The sequence below is a fragment of the Cricetulus griseus genome, chromosome 2 (genome assembly GCF_003668045.3).
Source record: "Cricetulus griseus strain 17A/GY chromosome 2, alternate assembly CriGri-PICRH-1.0, whole genome shotgun sequence".
Lineage (NCBI taxonomy): Eukaryota > Metazoa > Chordata > Mammalia > Rodentia > Cricetidae > Cricetulus > Cricetulus griseus.
In genome coordinates this window covers 243,981,241-244,001,364 of record NC_048595.1, presented here as the reverse complement: position 1 = coordinate 244,001,364, position 20,124 = coordinate 243,981,241, and the positions used below count along the sequence as shown (strand labels likewise).

General features: G+C 40.2%; 1 protein-coding gene across 1 annotated transcript in view; it reads left to right on the top strand.

Annotated features, from left to right (window-relative positions):
- Nucleotides 1–20,124, top strand: part of Enpp3 (ectonucleotide pyrophosphatase/phosphodiesterase 3) — a 73,178-nt gene that overhangs the window by 15,695 nt on the left and 37,359 nt on the right. The window contains exons 5-10 of the mRNA XM_027402912.2: nucleotides 1,253–1,313; nucleotides 6,059–6,156; nucleotides 14,063–14,142; nucleotides 16,879–16,998; nucleotides 17,492–17,601; nucleotides 19,800–19,865. Of these exons, the coding sequence (XP_027258713.1) occupies nucleotides 1,253–1,313; nucleotides 6,059–6,156; nucleotides 14,063–14,142; nucleotides 16,879–16,998; nucleotides 17,492–17,601; nucleotides 19,800–19,865 (535 nt within the window). The remainder of the gene's footprint in view (nucleotides 1–1,252; nucleotides 1,314–6,058; nucleotides 6,157–14,062; nucleotides 14,143–16,878; nucleotides 16,999–17,491; nucleotides 17,602–19,799; nucleotides 19,866–20,124) is intronic.

Here is a 20,124-nt window from a genome sequence, read left to right as displayed (position 1 = left end):
TCTGCAAGAGCAGCCAGTGGTATTAACTGATGAACTATCTCTCCAGCCTTGTGTTTATTTTAATTTTTTAAAACAAAAGCGTACGCATCATTTTCTTGCCACCCTCCTCCCCTCTATCTCTGCCTCTTTGTCTATCTTTGTCTTTGTTCATCTCTGTCTCTGTTTCTCCCTCTCTCTCAAAAGTTTAGATTGTTTCAAGGCTGGCACTAGCATCACTGCTCTGCATGTGTCTAAAAAAGATAAAGAAAGATTAAATAACATTATAATACCACCCAAATATATACTTTTATCCATCAAATATCTAATCTATGTTCAAAATTTACTCTCTGTTTCATAATAGTCTTTCAAAAGATTGAAACAAAATCCAAATAGGTTCTTGCTACTGCAAGTGACTGATATATTTCAAGTCTTATAGGAAAAAAAATCTATGCTTCCCCTTTGTGTGCCTCTGACATTTTATAATACTGCAGAAGTGGGGTTATTTGTTGTAGAGATGTTCTAGTCTAGGTTTTGTTGATTGGATGCCTTCTGACTTAAGTAATTTCTCACTCCATTTAGTTGCAGAAACTTAGTAGTTAGAGCCAGAGAACAGCTGAAACGCTGGTATTTATTGATTTATTGCAAACTACATTTTGTAAAAAATGGTGTTGCCTCTATCATGATGTACATTACATCTGCTTGTGTCTTCTGTGGGAGTTGTCATGAGGAATTGCTCAAGGTCACATAGATCTTCTGTCATTTCCACTTTGTTAGCTGGAATGTTCTATAAAAGCAAGCATTCATGCTGCAAACATTTGATGTTAAGAATTCTCAGTATTTTCTATTTGATGCCAACTATTTCAGTTAGCTATTTCTTTTCTTCATGGTTTTCTCCTCTCTTCTTTAGGTTTTGTGTCAGTATTTATTAAATGTGTTATCATCACAGCCATTGTGGAAATATCCTTCAGGTGAGGTGTGAGAAAAACAAATCCATTAATGAAGAAATATTCTTTCCATTTAAGGACTCTCCTTTGTTTTTTTCTGGATGGAGAGGCTTCCCTTCCCGACACTCAGCAATGTAGACCACTGATGTCAAGTCTTTAGAGACCACTACCCTTGTCACCACATGAGATAGAGCATACTGAGTTCTGGAAGAAGTTAGTCATCTGAGTGACAACGGTCAAGCAGTTGGAGAAGATACGCCCAGCAAATCCCTGCCTTTTTCTGTTTGTATGTGGCACAGCTATCTTAAACAATATGATCTGCTTTGCAGGAGAAAGCCCATGGGTGACAGAAGCCTGTGACACACCCCAAGAGCCCCAATGTCCAGAAGGGTAAGCATGGTACTTCATCTTCCTTTAATAATAGGCACATGATGCTGGAGGGAGAGGCCAAGTAGAATTTCCACACGTTCCTCTCAAAGTAGAATCGTTAACAGAAGTTTGGACTCCTTGTGGATTCACACTCAGCACACATTTGCTTGCTTTGCTGTTAACAAATCACTTTCCTGTATTGTTTTATTATAATATAATAATTATTTTATTGTTAATACCTCACAATAACTTAAATGTATTTGTTGGCATATACCCACATTCCGGGGGTCCTACAGGCAAGAATGGAATTCAGACTAAATTTACTCTTGACTAAATTACTCTTGTTTTCAGTCAGTTAACATCCTTACAATAAACTATCTTCCAAATGAAGGGAGGGGAAGGGCCTCATGGAAAGAAAGGTTCACCATGACAGGAGGACCTTTCTCAAGTAATGTCCACCCACCATGCTTCTCCTCCCGTGGGCATGACCATTGCTCCCAGGACTTTGGTGCTGCCCCTTGTCACCTCCCCCCAGGGTGAACTTCCCTCCCCTCCTTTGTCCCTTGCCCTCACTTGCCAGGGCCCAGCAGTTAGGGATGGCAGTGGGGTGGCAAAAGATGAAAGGAATACTTGGCTTTATGAAGAATAAGCATTTTATAATAGTGCCATTTTATTTTTTACAAAAATATGTGAGGAGCCCGACATGGTAGTATGCCAGCATGAGGAGTCCCACTTACTTGGGAGACTGAGGCAAGGGCATTACTCTAGTATTAGTTGGAGCAACCTAGAGAGTGATGTCTTTCTCTAGAAAACTGCACCGTCTTGAATCACAGCTCTTGAAACAGAGATCTTGGAAATAAAAGGTCTGAGGTGATAGATATTAGCCTGAAAAGAGCAGACACTTGGATAAGAACCCACAACTTTTAGCAGAAGAAATAAGGTAGAAGTTTGAAAGGATTCACTGGCCCAGAGGAGAGAGCAGAGTGTTTTTTTTAATTTATATGTACATAAACAACCCAGAAACATGGAGGAGACAAGGATGGTTTCTGAGTTAAGTTTATACAATATTTATCAAGTATGTTAATTATCCGTAATAATGGATTCCACTTTGACATTTTCATTCGTATACATAATGTATTTGGATTGTATTCTGTTGGGGGCACAAAGCTCTTTTTGACTGTAATCACTAGGGAAACAGGAATGTTAAGCACAGAGGGGCCTCTGTGCCTCCCTAATTCCCAGTTAATAGAACCCATACTTAGTGGAGATGTCACATGCTCTTCATGGCCTGCTGACCTCTATATGCTGTCAGTCAGAGATCACACTAGAGTCTAGGCCTTTTAGCTATAGGACCCACCCTGTGGTCACATGTACTTTGTAAAGGAGATTCTAAGTTGTCACTTTAAACTTTGTTGTGTATCTGGAATTGGGTGGGACTCTTGTTACCTGGAAACCTTTGTTCTAAATTGTACTGTGTCTTAAATATGCTGACAATGAATTGCTTGGTATCAGACTCCCCAAGTCTGATGCAGGTTGACTGACAGGTTGACCTCTTTGGGGTTCGCTTCCCTGCCTGGACATTTTCAGGGTCTCCCTCAGTATTCACCTTCATCCCCTCTAGTCTCTTTCACTCCTGTTAATTCCTTTTTTCTTCCCAACTGGCTTCCCTCAAGCCACTTTCAGGTCTTTTGTGTGCATGGATGTGACCCAGGGAGTTTGAGTAGGGCTATTTGTGAGGGTGTGGGTGGGAGTTGGTTTACAAGAGCATGTGCACCTCAACGTGTCTACATCACTCAGGAAAATCTCTCCTTCCCCATTGACCATTATTTGCGTTCCTTCCTCGGGGAAGGAATGAGGCCCCTTGAACAGCGCCCCTTCCACGCCAGAGTGTTGACAAGTCCAGTCATGTGGAGATTTTGTGAAGAATTAACTGCTGACCACTTCAACAGATGGTTCTCGGACCCAAACTGATTACTGTGCTGTTGTATAAACAACATAAATGTAGCAACTTAGAAGACAATTTGATAGACACAGCATGTCCATCTACCAAACGACAACTTCTCTACATTCAGAAAGACAAATCATCCTTTTGCTTTGGCCATGTGACTGACTAATCTCCCTTCTCTTGGTGAAATTTAGGGAAACCCTCGTTGAGGGATAACATGTCTGTCTCTATGACATGCTATTCGGCTTGTGCCAACTCTTAGATTCACCAGCCCTCTTTAGCAGCCTCTAGAAGATCAGCAAGGATGTAAGACAAAGCTCAAGGGCTGTTTTTTGCCCATGGGGCTTTGCACTAGGCACTTCTTGTAGGAGTTTTATCCGTGAAGATGAATATTAAACAATATGGGGCTGGAGAGATGGCTCAGTGGCCAACAGTGCTTGCTGCCCTCCTAGAACACCCAAGTTTGGTGCCCAGATATTTTCTAATATAAGCTGCACCATGTCACTTTATTTTTTAAAGTTGCTTATTTTTAATTTGTAATCATGTGTATGAGTGTGTGCTGTGTGCAGGTACATGCACATGACTGCAGTGGCTACAAAAGCTGGAGGATGATACTGGCTTTCCTGCAGCTGGGATTACTTGTGATTCATGTGACATGGATGCTGGGAACTGAATTCAGACCCTCTGAAGAGGAGTTTGCACTCTTAACTGCTGAGCCATCCCTCTAGCCCTTATTTTTGTTTGTTTGTTTTTGAGACAGAGTTTCTCTGTGTAGCCCTGGCTCTCCTGGAACTAGTTCTGTAGACCAGGCTGGCCCTGAGCTCACAGAGCTCTGCCTGCCTCTGCCCCCGAGTGCTGGCCACCACCAACACTTTGTTTTTATTTTGATGTATGTATTTTCTACATGTTGCAGTTCTGACAGTCCCAGTTTTTTCACTTTTATTTATAAATCAACATAAGCTTCATATCCACACCTATTTTAAGCATATGATACAATAAGACTTGAACACTCACAATCTTCAGTAACTAGCAGTCAGAACATTTATAAGACACAGGATATTTTCCCCACCTCAGTAAGATGCCTCGTGTCCCTTCTCAGCCTCTGCTCTCTAAAGGCTTCTGACCTCTTTCCCCAGGGAACCCTGATTTAGACTTTCCCACCAATGGAACCATGCTGTATATCCTCCCATAGTTGGCTCTTCAGGCTTAGCACAATGTTTTTGAGACCCAAACGTGTTTGTAGGTACCAACTCTCTCTGGGCACATGTTCAGGGTACTGCCCTGGTTGGACTTTTGTCCCATTCTCTTGTGTAATTTCTATTGGCCATTTAGCAGTGGCACCTCCTAGCAAGCCTGTTCTCACCTTGAAGAGACTTAATATGGTGTTCTTCTGTGTGTTTGACTCTGTACTGGGAATCAGCCCTTGGCCATTGCAAGCCACCTCTCAGCTTCATTTCCTGGGACTCCTTTATACCTTCAGACTCAACATCTAGCACAATGGATTACTCAAAAATCTGTTAATTACTCTGCAAGAAATAAACATTCTAAGCAACCCAACAAACTGGTTTTCTAGATTCCCCTTCATAGTTTGTTCTACATATGAAAGTGACGACCACACTAGTAACATTTTAGCTTGACTCAGTCATATGGAGGAGGTGGAAGACATTTTGTTATTTTACCTGGCACCAACATTCAGACTTTCGTTTTCAGTCATATTTGGGTAGCTTATTAGAATGTCAAGGATTTACTCTAACCAAATTTCTTTTAAAAGTATGTTTTTGCTAAAAGCAATGGAATATATAACTGCTTGACACAGAGGTGAAAATTGCTTTGCCATACCCTCTGGCTTTTGAGACAAGGTTTCTCTTCTATAGCCTTGGCTGTCCTGGCACTCACTTTGCAGGCTGGCCTTGAACTCAAAAGATCCTCCTGCCTCTGCTTCCCAAGTGCTGGGATTACTTGGTGGTGGCATGTACCACCAAGCCTGGCATCATACTCATTTTTCAAGTGCTATAATGAAAAACAAATCTACTGTGTTCATAGTTGCTGTTCATGACAAACCCACATTGAAAGCATCCAAATGCCTGTCAACAGAGAGAGGAATGAGCTGTGATTCATTCATGCATGGAAACTAAACAAATGTTACAAGGGATGATTTATAATTTTAAGCCTCAAGATAGATTAATTAAAATATGATGAATGCCAAGCAAAAGGTCACAACGTATACTATATGATTCAATTTATATATAAATTCAATATTGAAGTGAGAACAACTGTTCCTAAAAGTGAAGATGTTGCTTAGCCTGGTTGGAGATGGGCTTTGCTGAGGTCAGTAACTCGGGAAGGAATCTGGGGCATTATTCATGTTCTGTTTCTTGATCTCAGTGATGGCTACATGGCAAAGTTTGGCTAGTAAAAATTTATGAAGCTATGCATCTGTCACACCAGACATGCAAGCAAAAGTCAAAAAGTGAAGATAAATAACAAATTTAAAAAATATAGTTTATGGCTGTAACTCCAAAATTGATGTTGATCCTTTTATGTGAAATACCAGTCTAGAAGAGCTTTAAAATTTGGGGTTACATGTTGATATCCTAAGATAAGAGCACAAAGTCAAAGAATGAAGCTTTAATGTGAGAAACTTATCACAAACTAGTTGCCAAATTTATGTCATGGCAACATCCAAAAGGTGGTTGAAATTCAGCGACTGTTGCTTGACCCAGAACTCTTTTTTTATTTATTTTCTAAGTTTTTTTTTTCTAATGCAGAGAATGGTAAGTAGTACAAGATCATCTGAAGAGTTTCTGTTTTTCATTTTCAGGTTTGACTTGCCACCGGTTATCTTGTTTTCCATGGACGGCTTCAGAGCTGAGTATCTACAAACATGGAGTACCCTCGTGCCGAATATCAACAAACTGAGTAAGTCCTGAGAGCCTACTGAGTGCAGATGACAAAGCAACCCACTCATCCTTCCCCTTTGGCAGCATCGGTGGTTTGTCTTAGGTCCAGGTTCTCTCAAGATCTCAAGGATTTACCCCCATGGTCTATATATTTTCACTAGGGAAATCTTTTCCTACATGTTAGTTTTCCTCACCTTTTTCTTAAGTAGCATGTCATCATTTTGTTTATTTTGGTGTGTTCCATGTTTGAAGGTAACTTCTGAACTATGGAAACCAATTATGTATACCAACTCAAACGCGGCATTTGTCAGAACTGGGTTACAAGTCTCAATGGCTGTGACTCGGGAAGACGAAAGCTTGAAGGGTTGCTGGGTAGACCTGGCATCTATTAATACTCTACCAGGGCTTCCAATGTTCAGGCTCCATCTCCACTTTTGGTACCAGACTGGGTAGAAACCAGCTCTGCCATTCACAGCTAAGAAACCTCAGACAGATCCATCTCTCCCTTGCAACACTAGTGTGTTTGTCTGTTAGATGGTCATTTTCTAGCATGGAGGATTGCTGTCAGCTCACTGCAGGGTTTTAAGTTCTTATTATCACAGCACTATGCTTCTGAGTTAGGGCACTTGGCCTTCGTGAAACTCAACACAATAACAATAAATAAAAACTAAGTGCCGGAGGTCACAGCCTGAGAGCAAACTCCAGGGCTCATAGCATTCACTGATCTGCAATTCCTGTCTTTCTTTTCTTTTCCCCAGTCCCTCTTTTATCTCCAAAATTCTCAAATACAGTCACAATTTTGTTGGTTTCTTGTTTTGGTTTTTCCTTAAAATTATTAGGAAATGGCTCTCTAAGCCTGAGTAAGTGTATTGGATTTTCCTTGCCTAAGTTTCCTTGCTGGTAAATTGAGAAGACAAGAGCTGATGGTTTCTTCAGTTAACCCCATGCCAAGATGACATGGAGAGGCAGCCTACTTCTCTCTGCAACACAGCGGCCCCATGCCTTCAGCTTCCCCACACTCAGACAGATCTTTGGCAAAGAGACTGAGAATTTTCCAAGTGCAGAGCTTGCCACTCTCTGCTGAGCTTCTTGAGTCTGGAAAGTTTGAACAGACGCCTCTCAGTTTTTACCTCATTATCTAAATTTATTTGATAACATGGACGTGAAATCTTTTGTTCAAAAGGGAATTAATAGAAGGCTGAACAGAAACTGTTTTCAAGTGGAGTTAGTTGATTTTCTCATCCCTCTGAGAATTGGAAATGACGTGTGTGTGTGTGTGTGTGTGTGTGTGTGTGTGTGTGTAACAATTTTTTCAATCGGTTTTCTGGTTCCTGTTTTAAATACATTTTGTCACATATTTGTTCCATCTTGATAGCCAATGCATCAAGATCTTACTTCTTAAGTCTGCCAACACCACTACCTCGTTAGTTTCTAGGGAACTGGAGTGTTATGGTTTGGATCTGAAGTACCCCTCCCCCACAGGCCTGTGTTTTGAATACTTGGATCTCAGCTGATGGCTTTGTTGCAAGATGTTTGGAAACTTTTGCAAAAAGTTTGGATTCTAGCTGGAAGAAGTAAGTCAGCAGGTCCTTGGAGTATTGTTCCTGGCTTCTTCTCGCCTCTTCCTTGCCACTCTCTTCCTGACAGGAGAAAGAGGATTTCCTCAGTACACATTCTTGTGTGTTCTGCTCAACTCACAGAACCCAGGAGCCAAGGGCTGTACACTGAATCCTCTGGAGAACATAACCCAAACTAAATCCGGCTTTTGTTGTTGTTGTTGTTGTTGTTTAGCTAGGTTTTGGTCACACTGACCAACTATGGATTTAGCCAACTATGGATTAAGAGCAGATATTATGAAATAGGGTCAACATTATGGTGGCCTTGAGGTGAAATAGGCATCACTCTTAAGGAAGTTCAAGTCCCGCTCTCTAGGATCCCATCAAGCTGCAGAGCTGAACTACAATCCTTGTAGAAACTGAGCATGGACTCAAACCACACAGCAGTGAGTCATATTAATAGCTACTAGGTGGATGAGGATATGCCTCTAAGACTCATCCTGTAATGGGCTTATGACATTATTTCATATTAGTGTGAAAGGCTGTAGACATAGAAAGGCTAGAGACAAGACAGGGAACTTTTCCATGAGTTGGAATGGGTCTGCCTTGGGTTGGAAGCTGCCTCTCTGGAAAGTTGGGTGGGAAACTAAAGCTAAAATAACACTACAAGTATCTGGTAGATGTAACAATTCAGTAGTTTCCTTTTGTTGAATTTTTGGGGAACTCAAGTTGGTAAGGTTGGCATTTATGAACAATAGGCCTCTTCAGTTCTCTGTGGCAGGCCATTCGCTCTCTGCTTTCTGCTGTATTTTGATAAGAACAGTTGGGACTTAGTCTACCACCTATGAGATAGTGACTGTGAGATGATGTTCACAGAGAACCTCTAAAATGCACTCGTTTTACATAACAAATTTTGTATAAATGGGTTCACAATTTGATAGCCTTTCCCATACTGTCTGTGCTCTTAAATCAAACTGAGTTTTGTAGTTGACATATGCGTTTAAAAAAATATATTCAGCCACATTCCATCTTTTATTGGGTGTATACATTTCACATGATTATTGATATGGAAAGATTCCTTGTTTCCATTTTACTCATTGCTTTCTGCCTGACATTAGTTCTTTTGTTCTTTTTCCCCTCTTTTGTTGTCTTTTGTGATTAATTTTTACAGTCTGGTATTATTTTTACAGTCTGGTATTTTTTCATTTTGCTTTGTATAATTTCTGTACACATTTTCTTTTTGGTTACCATGAAAAATTTTACATATTTTTGAAGGTTTTTTTGTTTGTTTGTGTTTTGTTTTTTGAGACAGGGTTTCTCTGTGTAACAGTCCTGGCTGTCCTAAAACTCACTTTGTAGACCAGGCTGGCCTTAGACTTATTGAGATCATCCTGCCTCTACCTCCCAAGTGCTGGGATTAAAGGCATTCAATATCACCACCCAGCCATTTTTTATCATGTTATTATAACCACCTATTTTAATTGTGTCCAAACTCCACACTTTTCCCTCAAGATACAATATATCTCACATTGTATACCTATGCATAGTATATGTCATCATCTTATCATTCAGTTATAGTTATTATAGTATTTTGTTTACTTTTTATGTTGGAATTAAATATGATTTACCTACTACTTGCATAGAATTAAGATATTCTGTATTTGTCTATATGCTTACCTCTGCCCATGCTCAGCATCCTTTTCAAGGCAAGTCTAGTGCTAATGAACTCAGTTTTGTCTGGAAACCTGTTTTTATTTGTCTCTCTTTCTCTCCCTCCTCCCTCTGTCTTTTCTTCCTTCTCTCACTTCCTCTTTTCTTTATCTTTTCACAGAGAACCTTTTCTGGATAGAGTGTTCTTGTTTAATAGGTTTTTACTCTTTTTCTTTTAGTGCTTTGAATTCATTTTTCTACTCACTTCTGATTTTTATCTGAAATAAAACAAAACTACTTACATCCCTCTAGAGATTCCTTAGGAGTATGCTAAGTCACTTTTCCTCTGATGCTTTCAATTTGCTTATCTTGGGATAATTTTATTGTGACTTATAATGGTATGGTCTTTTAGGTTCCTGTCTTTTGCATTTCTGTAGGTGTTCTGGAATTGGTGTATGTACTCTTTCCCAGGTCTGGGTGTGTTAGACTTTATTTCTTTGAATAAACTTCTTAGTTCCTTCTCTTCCTCTTCCTCTTCTGGAAATCCCATGGTGTGTATATTGGTCCTCTTACTGGTGTGTTGTAAGATGCTTCATAATTATTTTCTCTTTGCATTATTTTTAAATTTTGTTCTTCTGTATGAATAACTTCCAGTGAAACCCTTGCGTTTTTCTGGCCATCTCTTCTTGATCTAGTCTGAATTTGTAGTTCTGTATGAAATTTTCAGTTTTATTGCATTCTTTGGTTGCTGATATTTCTGTTTGGTAAATCTGAATGATGTCTATACCTTTTATGAAATTCTGCTTTTGTACATGTGTCAATGATGAACATCTTTGCAATAGCTATCTGTTAGACAAATCATACTTTGCTGTTTCATTATGGTCAGCTTCTGAAAATTTGTATTGTTCTGTTGTTTTGGACTCATTTCTTTATTGTTTTTATTTACTAATTATAGATTGTATTCATGTCTATAATTATATAAGACAGTCACTTCTCTTAGTCATGTTAAGAGAAACTTAACAATTAGCCTGATCATCTAGCTAGAGGCTTCTCAAACCCTCATGTCAGTTTCAACTATTTCTTTGTTCATAGGGGATGTGCAGATATCAAATATATATGAGCTCTCATCAAAACAAGCAGAACTAAAGCAAAGTTTCATCATCGTCAGTCATTCCTCTAGCTTTCTGACCCCAGAAAAATAAGTTGGAATCCTAGATTCTTTGCCTGTTTACCTTGTGATAAGGGAGAGGCAGCTTGCTAATTAGTGTTCTAGAAGAATCCATTGTCCTTGCTCTCACTGGCTTCCAGGCAAATAGACTGGTTCCTATTAGTGTTCCAATGCAGGTTTGATGATGAATCTCACTTGTCACCTTGATGAGCTTTAGAACCATGTGGGAGATGGGCCTGTGGGATTCTCTTGAGCAGGAGAGTCGATATGGGAAGACATACACAAAAGGGGTAGTACCATTCTCTGAGGTAGAATCCTGGATTGTAGCATGAAGAGAAAAGACAAGACAAAACAAATAAACAAAAAAGACCTGAGCCAAGCACAAGTATTCACTGTTGTGTTTCCTAACTTTGGATGCAATGAGGCCAACTACCTCAAGTTCTTGCTGGTTTGAACTCCCCACAACAAAAGACTGTGAGCCAACGTGAACCCTTTTCCCTTAAGCTGCTTTGGTCAGGTATTCTATTTCAGTGTCAGGAAAAACAGAAACAATTCCTTTGAGGACACCATGAAAGAGATAGATGACTGGACATGATCCAGGGGAAGCTCTGAACTGGGGTGCACTCCTTACTCAGGGCTAAGGCAGAGTGAGGAACTGGGGTGAATGTGCACATACTAGCTCAATCCTTCTGGTCCTCTTTGATCCCTGGAGAAATATTATAGACTGGGTCACCCCAGTTCTTCAAGACTGTAGATAGAACCTTGCCACTTGCGTTTTAACTGGGAAGTTTGTGTGGCCTAATTCTCTTCCTCCCAGGGGGGAGCTGGAACCTAGAAGTCCCCAGTGGGTCATATGGGATCCGGTACTGTGCTGAGTGAGAAGAAATTACAGCAGTTACAAGGTGGCTCTGCTCGCTATTGCCTGCCCTTCAGGAGCCTCTGAAGATGGTTTTGGAGTTCTTGCTCAGGGGATTGATTTAGTTGCTACTGAATGGCTGGGTCTGTGGTGCAATGAAGAGAAACAGGGCTTCCTACTCTTTCAAGTTCCCAACATCACTCCCTCTTTAGTCTTTTCTTATCCCTGTGCTATGGCCTTGGACACATACTTGCAACCACAGGGAGATCAACTCCCTACAGAGCTTACAAGAGTCCGCTGAGTTCTGGATAAGGCACAGGTTAGCCCATTTGACTAGTCTCTCCAGAGGGTACAAGAAACATGGAAAATGGAAGGCACATGTCTCAAGTTTGTGGATATTGCTGAGATGTTTGTGTGCCATCAGTTTCTGGCATACATATATGCCACAAAAACAATATTTTATCAAGACTGCTTTAAAGCTCCACTTTGCCCATTCCTTGACTTAGTCTGTTCCTCATTTAGTTTTCTGTCCTTATAGTTGTAAACACTGTAAGTCTGGTTACAGGTAATGCCCCTGTTTGCATTTTTGGATTGTTTTTATTTAGAATTGCCTTTCCTCACTTGTGCATGGTGTATGTGTTTGTGTGTTTGTATATGCACATGTATAATGTGTGCTTGTGTATATAGAAGCAAGAAGTTGATATCAGGCATTTTCCTTAATGGAATTCCATCTTAATTTCTGAGAGGGGGGGGTCTCTAGCTGAAGCTGGAGCATGTCAGTTTGCCAAGACTAGGTGGTCTGCGACTTCCAAGGATCTACCTGTCTCTGCCTCTCCAGGCTTGGAGTTAATGGTGTACACGGCCATACCCAGCTTTTTATGTCGGTGCTGGAGGTCCAGGCTCAGTTCCGCATGCTCATGCAGCTAACTGAGCCATCTCCCCATCCCTAACACTTGGTTTCTATGAAAATGTTTCTGTAAATTATGTGCACAAGTAATATTTTTAAGCAATAGTAGTAAGTACATAGTCAAATCAAAATCTTGCCCCGAGAGCCTTTATTTCCCCATAGAAGCAACCCATCATGTCCTTTGAGAAGCATTCTATTGGATTGTAATTTCCATTCAGAAGAAACACTGCTGGGAGGTCATTCTTTTTGCAGCCTGTCCTCTAGTGTCCTGGTTACAAAACATGATGTAAAGCCATAGCCTGGGTCTGAAGGTTGTCACAGATATGTCCTGTTTGGGACATTATAACCAGGGTGGTGGCAGTTTAACTACAGTTCATTTATAGCCGGTATCTATAAGCATTTAGAAACTCAAGCTGCCCTACCCATGTTCTAAGGAAGTAAAAACAGGAACTAAGTCTACTTTTCTGTCCATGGTATACATTTTTTCTCTCATGTCATCTTTTAATGGTGAAAGTAGACTAGATCTCATTTTATCATAGAACTTCATAACCACCCAATTTGTAACATCCTAAGGAGGTGACACCTTCACCTCTTCCCATCAAGGGCTCTGCACAGTGGACTCCATATGGGTGGGTCCCCAGGAGATTCTGAAGGGGTGAACTGCTGGATCCTAATAAAAAGAACACCAGACAAAGGCTGGGAAGTAGCCCAAGCTTGTTTCTGTTTGGAAGAACATTGTTTTCAGCTGCAGAGCATGTGGCATTTTGGCCATCAACCAATTTCACTTTGTGTTTTAACTTAAATTGAATCTATAACAGGATTGCTGGCTTTCAGGAGAGGTCACAACACTTGGTATGGAAACATTCCATGTGACTACACTGCTGTAAAGGAAATGGCAATGCACTTCCTCAATGCTGACCCCCCTCTCACAGGGTTACTGCTCACATTGGAAACAGAAGAACAATGGGAACATAATTAATGCCATATTTAGTGAAAAAAAAGCTTAAAGGAAACTTCATAGATCTGGTGGAAACTGCACCCAAAATAGTAAGCAGCAGAGTGCTCATTTTTGGCAGACATGACTTGGTAGCATGGGTTTTTGCAGCTATATACTTCAAATGCCTTTTCAGGTGTGTAGACAGGTCTGATGGTCTTTGTTATGATGAATATTATAAATACGGAAACTGTCATCTGAGAGCTAAATGCTGTGTAGAAATCATTACTGTAATGACCAGATACATAAAGAGAGGAATCCAATGAAAGTGATGCCAGCAGTGTGTAGTTTAGGGTAACTTAAAAGGCAGCAATCTGGGGACCCTGGGCTAAATTGTGGTCAATGAGCTTTTCTTCATTTGATCTGACATATGCTAAGAATAGTTTCTTTTTTAAATTTTTTAAAAAAATGATTTGAAATAGAAAAAATCTTTCAGCACATAAAATTATATGAAATTTACATTTTGATGTCCACTGATAACATTTATTGTACCTCGGCCATACTCGCTTGTGTATGGAGTACCTATGGTGTCAAAAGCAGAGTTGAGCTGCTGCAGCAGAAACCACATGGCCTTGCAAAGCCTCCTGGCTCCTCCCACAAAAGAGTCCACTTATCTCCTAAAAATGGACATCTTTTAGTAATGGACAAAGATTAGGGGTAAGAATTCCAACCTCTTTCCATTTTTCACCCACTTTCAGCTTTCTGGTCTAATGGGAAACATATTGGTGTTTAGTTATCCAAAATATTTCTGAGGAAGAAACAACTTTCTAACTTCTGACTATATTTTCTTGCAGAAACATGTGGAATCCACTCAAAATACATGAGAGCAATGTATCCTACCAAAACCTTCCCAAATCACTATACTATTGTCACGGTAAGTGCTTGGCCTTGGTGGAAAGTTGATGCCGTAGGCAGGAAACTGACTATATTACACAAAAATATTGAGCAAGAACTGGGCAAGCTTGTGCCATGTTCTTCATAAGAACACGTGTAATTGTACATGACTGAATGCAGGTTGGAAAGGCATGGTTCAGTGTGAGGTCAATAGAGCACCATGAGGCATTCTCAACCAAAACTGCCTAGCATTAGGCTAACTCACCTTTGTGAGATCATGGCAACCTCTGTCATGTGAGAAATACCATTCTCCTGGACTTTTTGATTGCCCTTTACTTAATTGAAGGTCAGCTGGAAACAGTAGGCAATGTATAAGGACAGGCATTTCTATGTGGAAAAATGTAGTCTCTTCCGTTTTTTTTCATGATTTTTACTTGATAGAATTTTGTTTCATAAGTGGACTCATTCTAGTGACATTTTTAAAAAGAGTAACAACCAAAGCAAATGGATTCTCCTCAGTAAATGAAAAAAAGGTAACAAAGAGTTACTAAGCACACAAGACTTGTGTTAGTTACTTTGTTCATTGCTGTGACAGAATACCTGATGCAATTGAAGCAAGCAAGACAAGGCTTATTCTGAAGCACATTTTGAGGGGATACAGTCCACCATGGTGGAAGGCATGGTGCCAGGAGGGGGAGACCAGTTGGCTGAGTTTATGAATAGTAAGGAGGGAGGGAGGGAGGGAGGGAGAGAGAGAGAGAGAGAGAGAGAGAGAGAGAGAGAGAGAGGAGAGAGAGAGAGAGAGAGAGAGAACAGAAAGTAGGGCAGGGCTACAAGTCCTGGTGAGATGGCTCAGCTGGTAAAGGTGCTTGTCTCCAAGACTGACAACTTGAGTTCTATGCCCAGACCTACTGCTGTCTGGAGGAACAGCCTCCAGCAGCACAGGCTTTGAAGGGAATTCAATGGAGTTGGCATAAGCTAGACTTTTCTGTCTGGAGGAGGTTATAGGAAAGTAAACACTCTCTCTTGAAGACTTCCTTCTTTATTCCTCCTTCTCTATTCTTTCTCTATTCTTTCTACTGTATACTTTTTTTTCTTCAGCTTATATATCCCAATAAAGTTTTTCAGGCAATATAGGAATTACAATGTGGTTACATTTTGCTTTTCCAAGTGAATGATTGTAATAAATACAGGTAAAATCATGTTTTTTAATCTCCCTTACATGACTAAACATTGTACATATTATAGGTGAAAAACAAATTATCCCAAGAAAACACATTCATTCATACCCAAGCAACTTTTTATAGATTAACTGTGTGGGAAAGCAAGCTAGTCTTGCCAGGTCTTTTACTGGCAGGCTGCATTTTGCAGTTACAAAGAAAGGGCCAATTACTTTATTACTTATCTTGAAAGGAAATCTTATAAGGAACCTTAAAGGAATCACAAACCTAAACCTTTGTATATGAAAAAGAATCAGTCAGCTCTACTTTAAATCTTTAGGGTGCATACCCACTCATCAATAGTTTTTTATATGAGGAGGCTGAGGGAAGAAATGGGTATAAAGAATTAATCATCACCTTTGCTCATTAACCAGACCTAGCAACAATCAGGCCATTTTGTATTTTTGACCCTAGCCTAATGAGCCAGACAAGCTCAGTTATGTTTCTCTGTGAACTTTAGCTTGTTTTCTGGGATCATTTATCTTAAAACTATTAGCAAGTCATCTTGTCTAATTTGAAGTTATTTTGAAGCTTTGTTTTAACTAGTGGTATCTGACTGCCTTTTCTCAGAATTAAGGGAATTAGAGCGAGCCTGGCTCCTGAACTTAAGTACTTTCTTTTTAATAATTAACCTGAGCAGCTCCTAAGATGGAACTCATAGGCCTTAGTTGTGAAACATATCCTTGTATTTGTTTTTATTCATCAAAACTCTGTATAGGCTACATTATTATTATTATTATTATTATTATTATTATCAAATTAAACAGAATGGATTAGGGAAAGGCCATCTTCTTGATGATCCACAGATTAAAAATGTCCAGTAGGCTGGGATGTTTCCAAGAGATAAACACATTATATTACAGGTAATGGAGATCTCCCCACATCTATTCACACCATAAAGATACCAGAGAAAGAGAGCTGCAGCAAACATGTAAAGGCACAGCAGAAGCAAAAGACATTCCCGCGTCTGCAGTCCTGTGACCTTGACAAAACATTGGCCCATCAGAGAGTTTCCTTCTGGTGGGCATGGGTCCCCCCAGTGAAAGGAGAGATTGACTCTTGCAAATTGTCCTCTTACTTCTTCATGCTTGCTGTGGTGAGTTCATACTCCCACGGCGCACACACACACACACATACACAGAGAGAGAGAGAGAGAGAGAGAGAGAGAGAGAGAGAGAGAGAGAGAGAGAGAGAGAATAAATACACAAATAAGCACACACCTCCAGACCCATACCCAACGACCCACTTCCCACTTCTTCCATGAAGGCTGTACCTTTTAAAGGTTTCACAGTCTTCCAGAATAGTACTATGAGCCAGGAACTACGTGTTAAGACAACTGAGCCTCTGTGGAACATTTAACAGTGAAACCATAACAGGTATCAATGTCAGTCATTTGCTACTGAAGCCAAAAATAGACTTGTACGATAAGGATCTTTTACATTGAAAAGTATTACATCCTTTCCAGATATGAGTTCGGATCTGTTGCTATTGCAGCCTGCCTGTGTTTTACTAAAGTATAATTCCTCATAATCTTATTTTTGTAATAAATAATATAGGGCTTGTATCCAGAATCACATGGCATCATTGACAATAACATGTATGATGTGTACTTCAACAAGAATTTTTCACTTTCTTCAGCGGAGAAAAATAATCCTGCCTGGTGGAGTGGGCAGCCGGTATGTACCATTCTCCTTGTGGTCTCCAAGCCTCTCTTTCCCCGTGAGACTGGCTCTGTCTTCTCAGTTTACCCTGAGTTTCTCATCACCCATGTAGTTTCTGGTGGCTGAAAATGTGAAGGTTTTACTACTATTGATAATTATCATTTGAATTAAAAAATATTTATGGTTGTTTATGTTGAAATTTGGGTATTGTATCATCAATGTACCAAACTCAACTTCCTCAGAAAAATACCTATTTCCTCCATGCTGTTTTGCAATCCCTTCAGAGGTGAGGAATTATGCAATCTTATCAGTGTGAGAGAAATAATGAACTGTTAACTACCTTACTTTGTGTTTTATTTTTGAGGTCAATTGACTGATTATAAATTCTAAGTTACTGTAGAGAAAAAATTTAATGACTGTGAACAAATTGTTGGTCATAGTTGTTGTTAGCAGTAAATTATAGTGTTTGTATCTAAATAGTTGTCCTGTTGACTTTTACTCTTTATAGATTTGGCTAACGGCAATATATCAAGGTTTAAAAGCTGCTGCCTACTACTGGCCAGGATCAGATGTGGCTGTCAATGGCTCCTACCCTACCATATACAAGAATTACAACAGGTAGTGAAAGTGTTTCCAGATAAAGATCTATCTAGGCAGAGATCTGTAGGATCGCTTTTCTCATTTATTTATTTGTCTTAAAGATTTTTTCCACTTGTTTGTTTGGTGTGTGTGTGTGTGTGTGTGTGTGTGTCTGTGTGTCTGTGTGTCTGTGTGTGTCTGTGTGTGTGCTCACACACGCTGTGTTCAAGTGTGCTATATGTAGACATCAGAGGACATATTTCAAGAGTCAGTTATCTTCTTTTATCATATGGGTTCCAGAGATTGAACCCAGTCATGTGGCTCAGTGGGAGGCACCTTATCTGTTGTAGCTTCCCCTTTCTTGCTGTTTTGTTACTTACCCTGACAGAAAGCAAATTATGGGAGAAAGGGGTTTACTTAAGCTCACATTGCCAGGTTAGAGACGGCTCAGTGGTTAAGAGCACTGGCTGCTCTTCTAGAGGGCCCAGGTTCAATTCCCAGCACCCACATGGCAGCTCACAACTGTCTGTAACTCCAGTTCCAGTGCATCTGATACCTTCATTACCAATGCACATAAAATAAAGTTAAATAAATTATTTTAAAATAAATCTGTCACTGAAGGATGCCATAGAGGCAGGAACATGAGACAGCTGGTAACGTCATATCCATAGTCAAGAGCCGGGAGAGGATGTATGCATGCATGCTCACCTCCTTGCTTGTGCTGAGCTCAGTTTCTCCATCCTTACAGAGTTCAGGATCTCCTGCCAATGCTATCCACATTGGTTTGGGTTCTCCCCACCGCCGCCCCCATCAACTAATGTCAATGATGTAGTTAACGATGTAGGCAATCCATTAATATTTTCTTTCCAGGTGATTCTAGGTTGACAATTAAAAGTAACGACCTTTGCTCCATCCCATTGTCCCCTTTTTCTTTTCAGTGTTAGTGACCGAATCCTGGGTCACACGCATGCTAAACCTACACTTTACCACTGAGCTGCACTCTAGCCTCATTTTGTCTTAATTGTGAACATAATTCTCTACTTGCAGTTGTTGAGGCCCAAGATCTTAAAGCTGTTGTTTCTGTTGTTTCTCTTATACCCCTCATCCAGTCACTCAGTCCATGCTATTGACTCTACTTCACAGATGATGCAATCTGAGAATCATTTCTTAGCACTCTGCTTTGTACTTCTTGCCTGCATCCCGGGAGCTCCTTTCTAGACACCCTTCTGCTTCTTATCCTTATCCCCTCGGATCTATTCTTATTCATCAGTCGAAAGGTTCCCTTAAAGTACAAGTCCAACAATAGCACTGTTTTGCACCAACAATTTCAATGGCTTTCAGTATGCGCTCTCTGTGTACAGCTTTGAATGTGTATTGTTGGAAGGGAGCATGCAAAAGTAGCACTGAGTGTTGAAGCCAGAAAGCCACTGATGTGACATTCACAGGAAGAACATTTAGATCCATTTCAGATCCTTCTTTCTAAGTACACTCTGCATATTTTTGCTACTCTTTTCTAGGAAAGCTGGTAAGAGCAGTATTGAAGAGAGGCAGCCACAGACATTATTTTGAACCAGTGTCAATGGATTCCTATGTGTTCTAGTTTCTTTTCTGTTGCTGTGATAAACCTATGACCAAAGCCAACCTACAGGAGGAAAAGGTTTAGTTTTCCTTATACTTCCAGGTCACAGTCCACCATTGAAGGAAGTCAGGGCAGGCACTCAAGCAAGAGCTTTGAAACAGAAGCCATGGAGGGATGCTGTTTTGCTGCTTTGCCCACAGACTCATGCTTTGTTGTCCATCTGCCTAGAGATAGTACCATCTACAGTGTCTGGGCTCTCTTACATTCAAGGGGCCCAATTCAAATTCACAATCAAGACAATCCCCTATCGAATAAATGCCTGTATAATGTCTACCAATGGATAACCAATAAGTGTGGATGCATAAAGGAATAATGGTTAATAGAATGAATGCTGATAATGGGTAGTTTTCATTTTAGTTGTGGAAAATTAAAGGAGAAATGAGTAAGGAGGAAAGAAAGAAACAAGTCTTGATTAGAAAGAGTTTGTTGAAAGTCATTCTGAAGCAAGCGCTGACAACAGAACCCTTTGAGTATGCAACACCACTTTCAGTGTTCTTAACGTGTTCTACAGAATGAATGCCTGGAGGTATTAAGTCCCCTCCGTAAGGAAGAATACATTGGAATTATTTGATTACATTTTCAAAACTTTTTATTCCAGTTCTGTACCATATGAAAGGAGGATCTCTACACTGTTAAAATGGCTGGATCTGCCCAAAGCTGAAAGGTACTCCTCTGTTGAAGAGTGGTCCATTGCGATGTACATATGGGTGAAGCTAGAACTTTCTGTACTATCACTCATGATTTCTCGAAACCTTGGAATCCCCTGTCCGTCTTTCTGTGCTCCTCCTTTTCTTCTTTTTGTTCCCTCCCATCCTCCCTTCCTCTTTCTCTCCCTCCCTTCTTTCCTTGTCATTGTCTTTTTCCCTCTTCCTCCTCCTGCCTCCCCCTTCTTTCTCTCCTTCCAACCCCTTCTGGTATTTTGA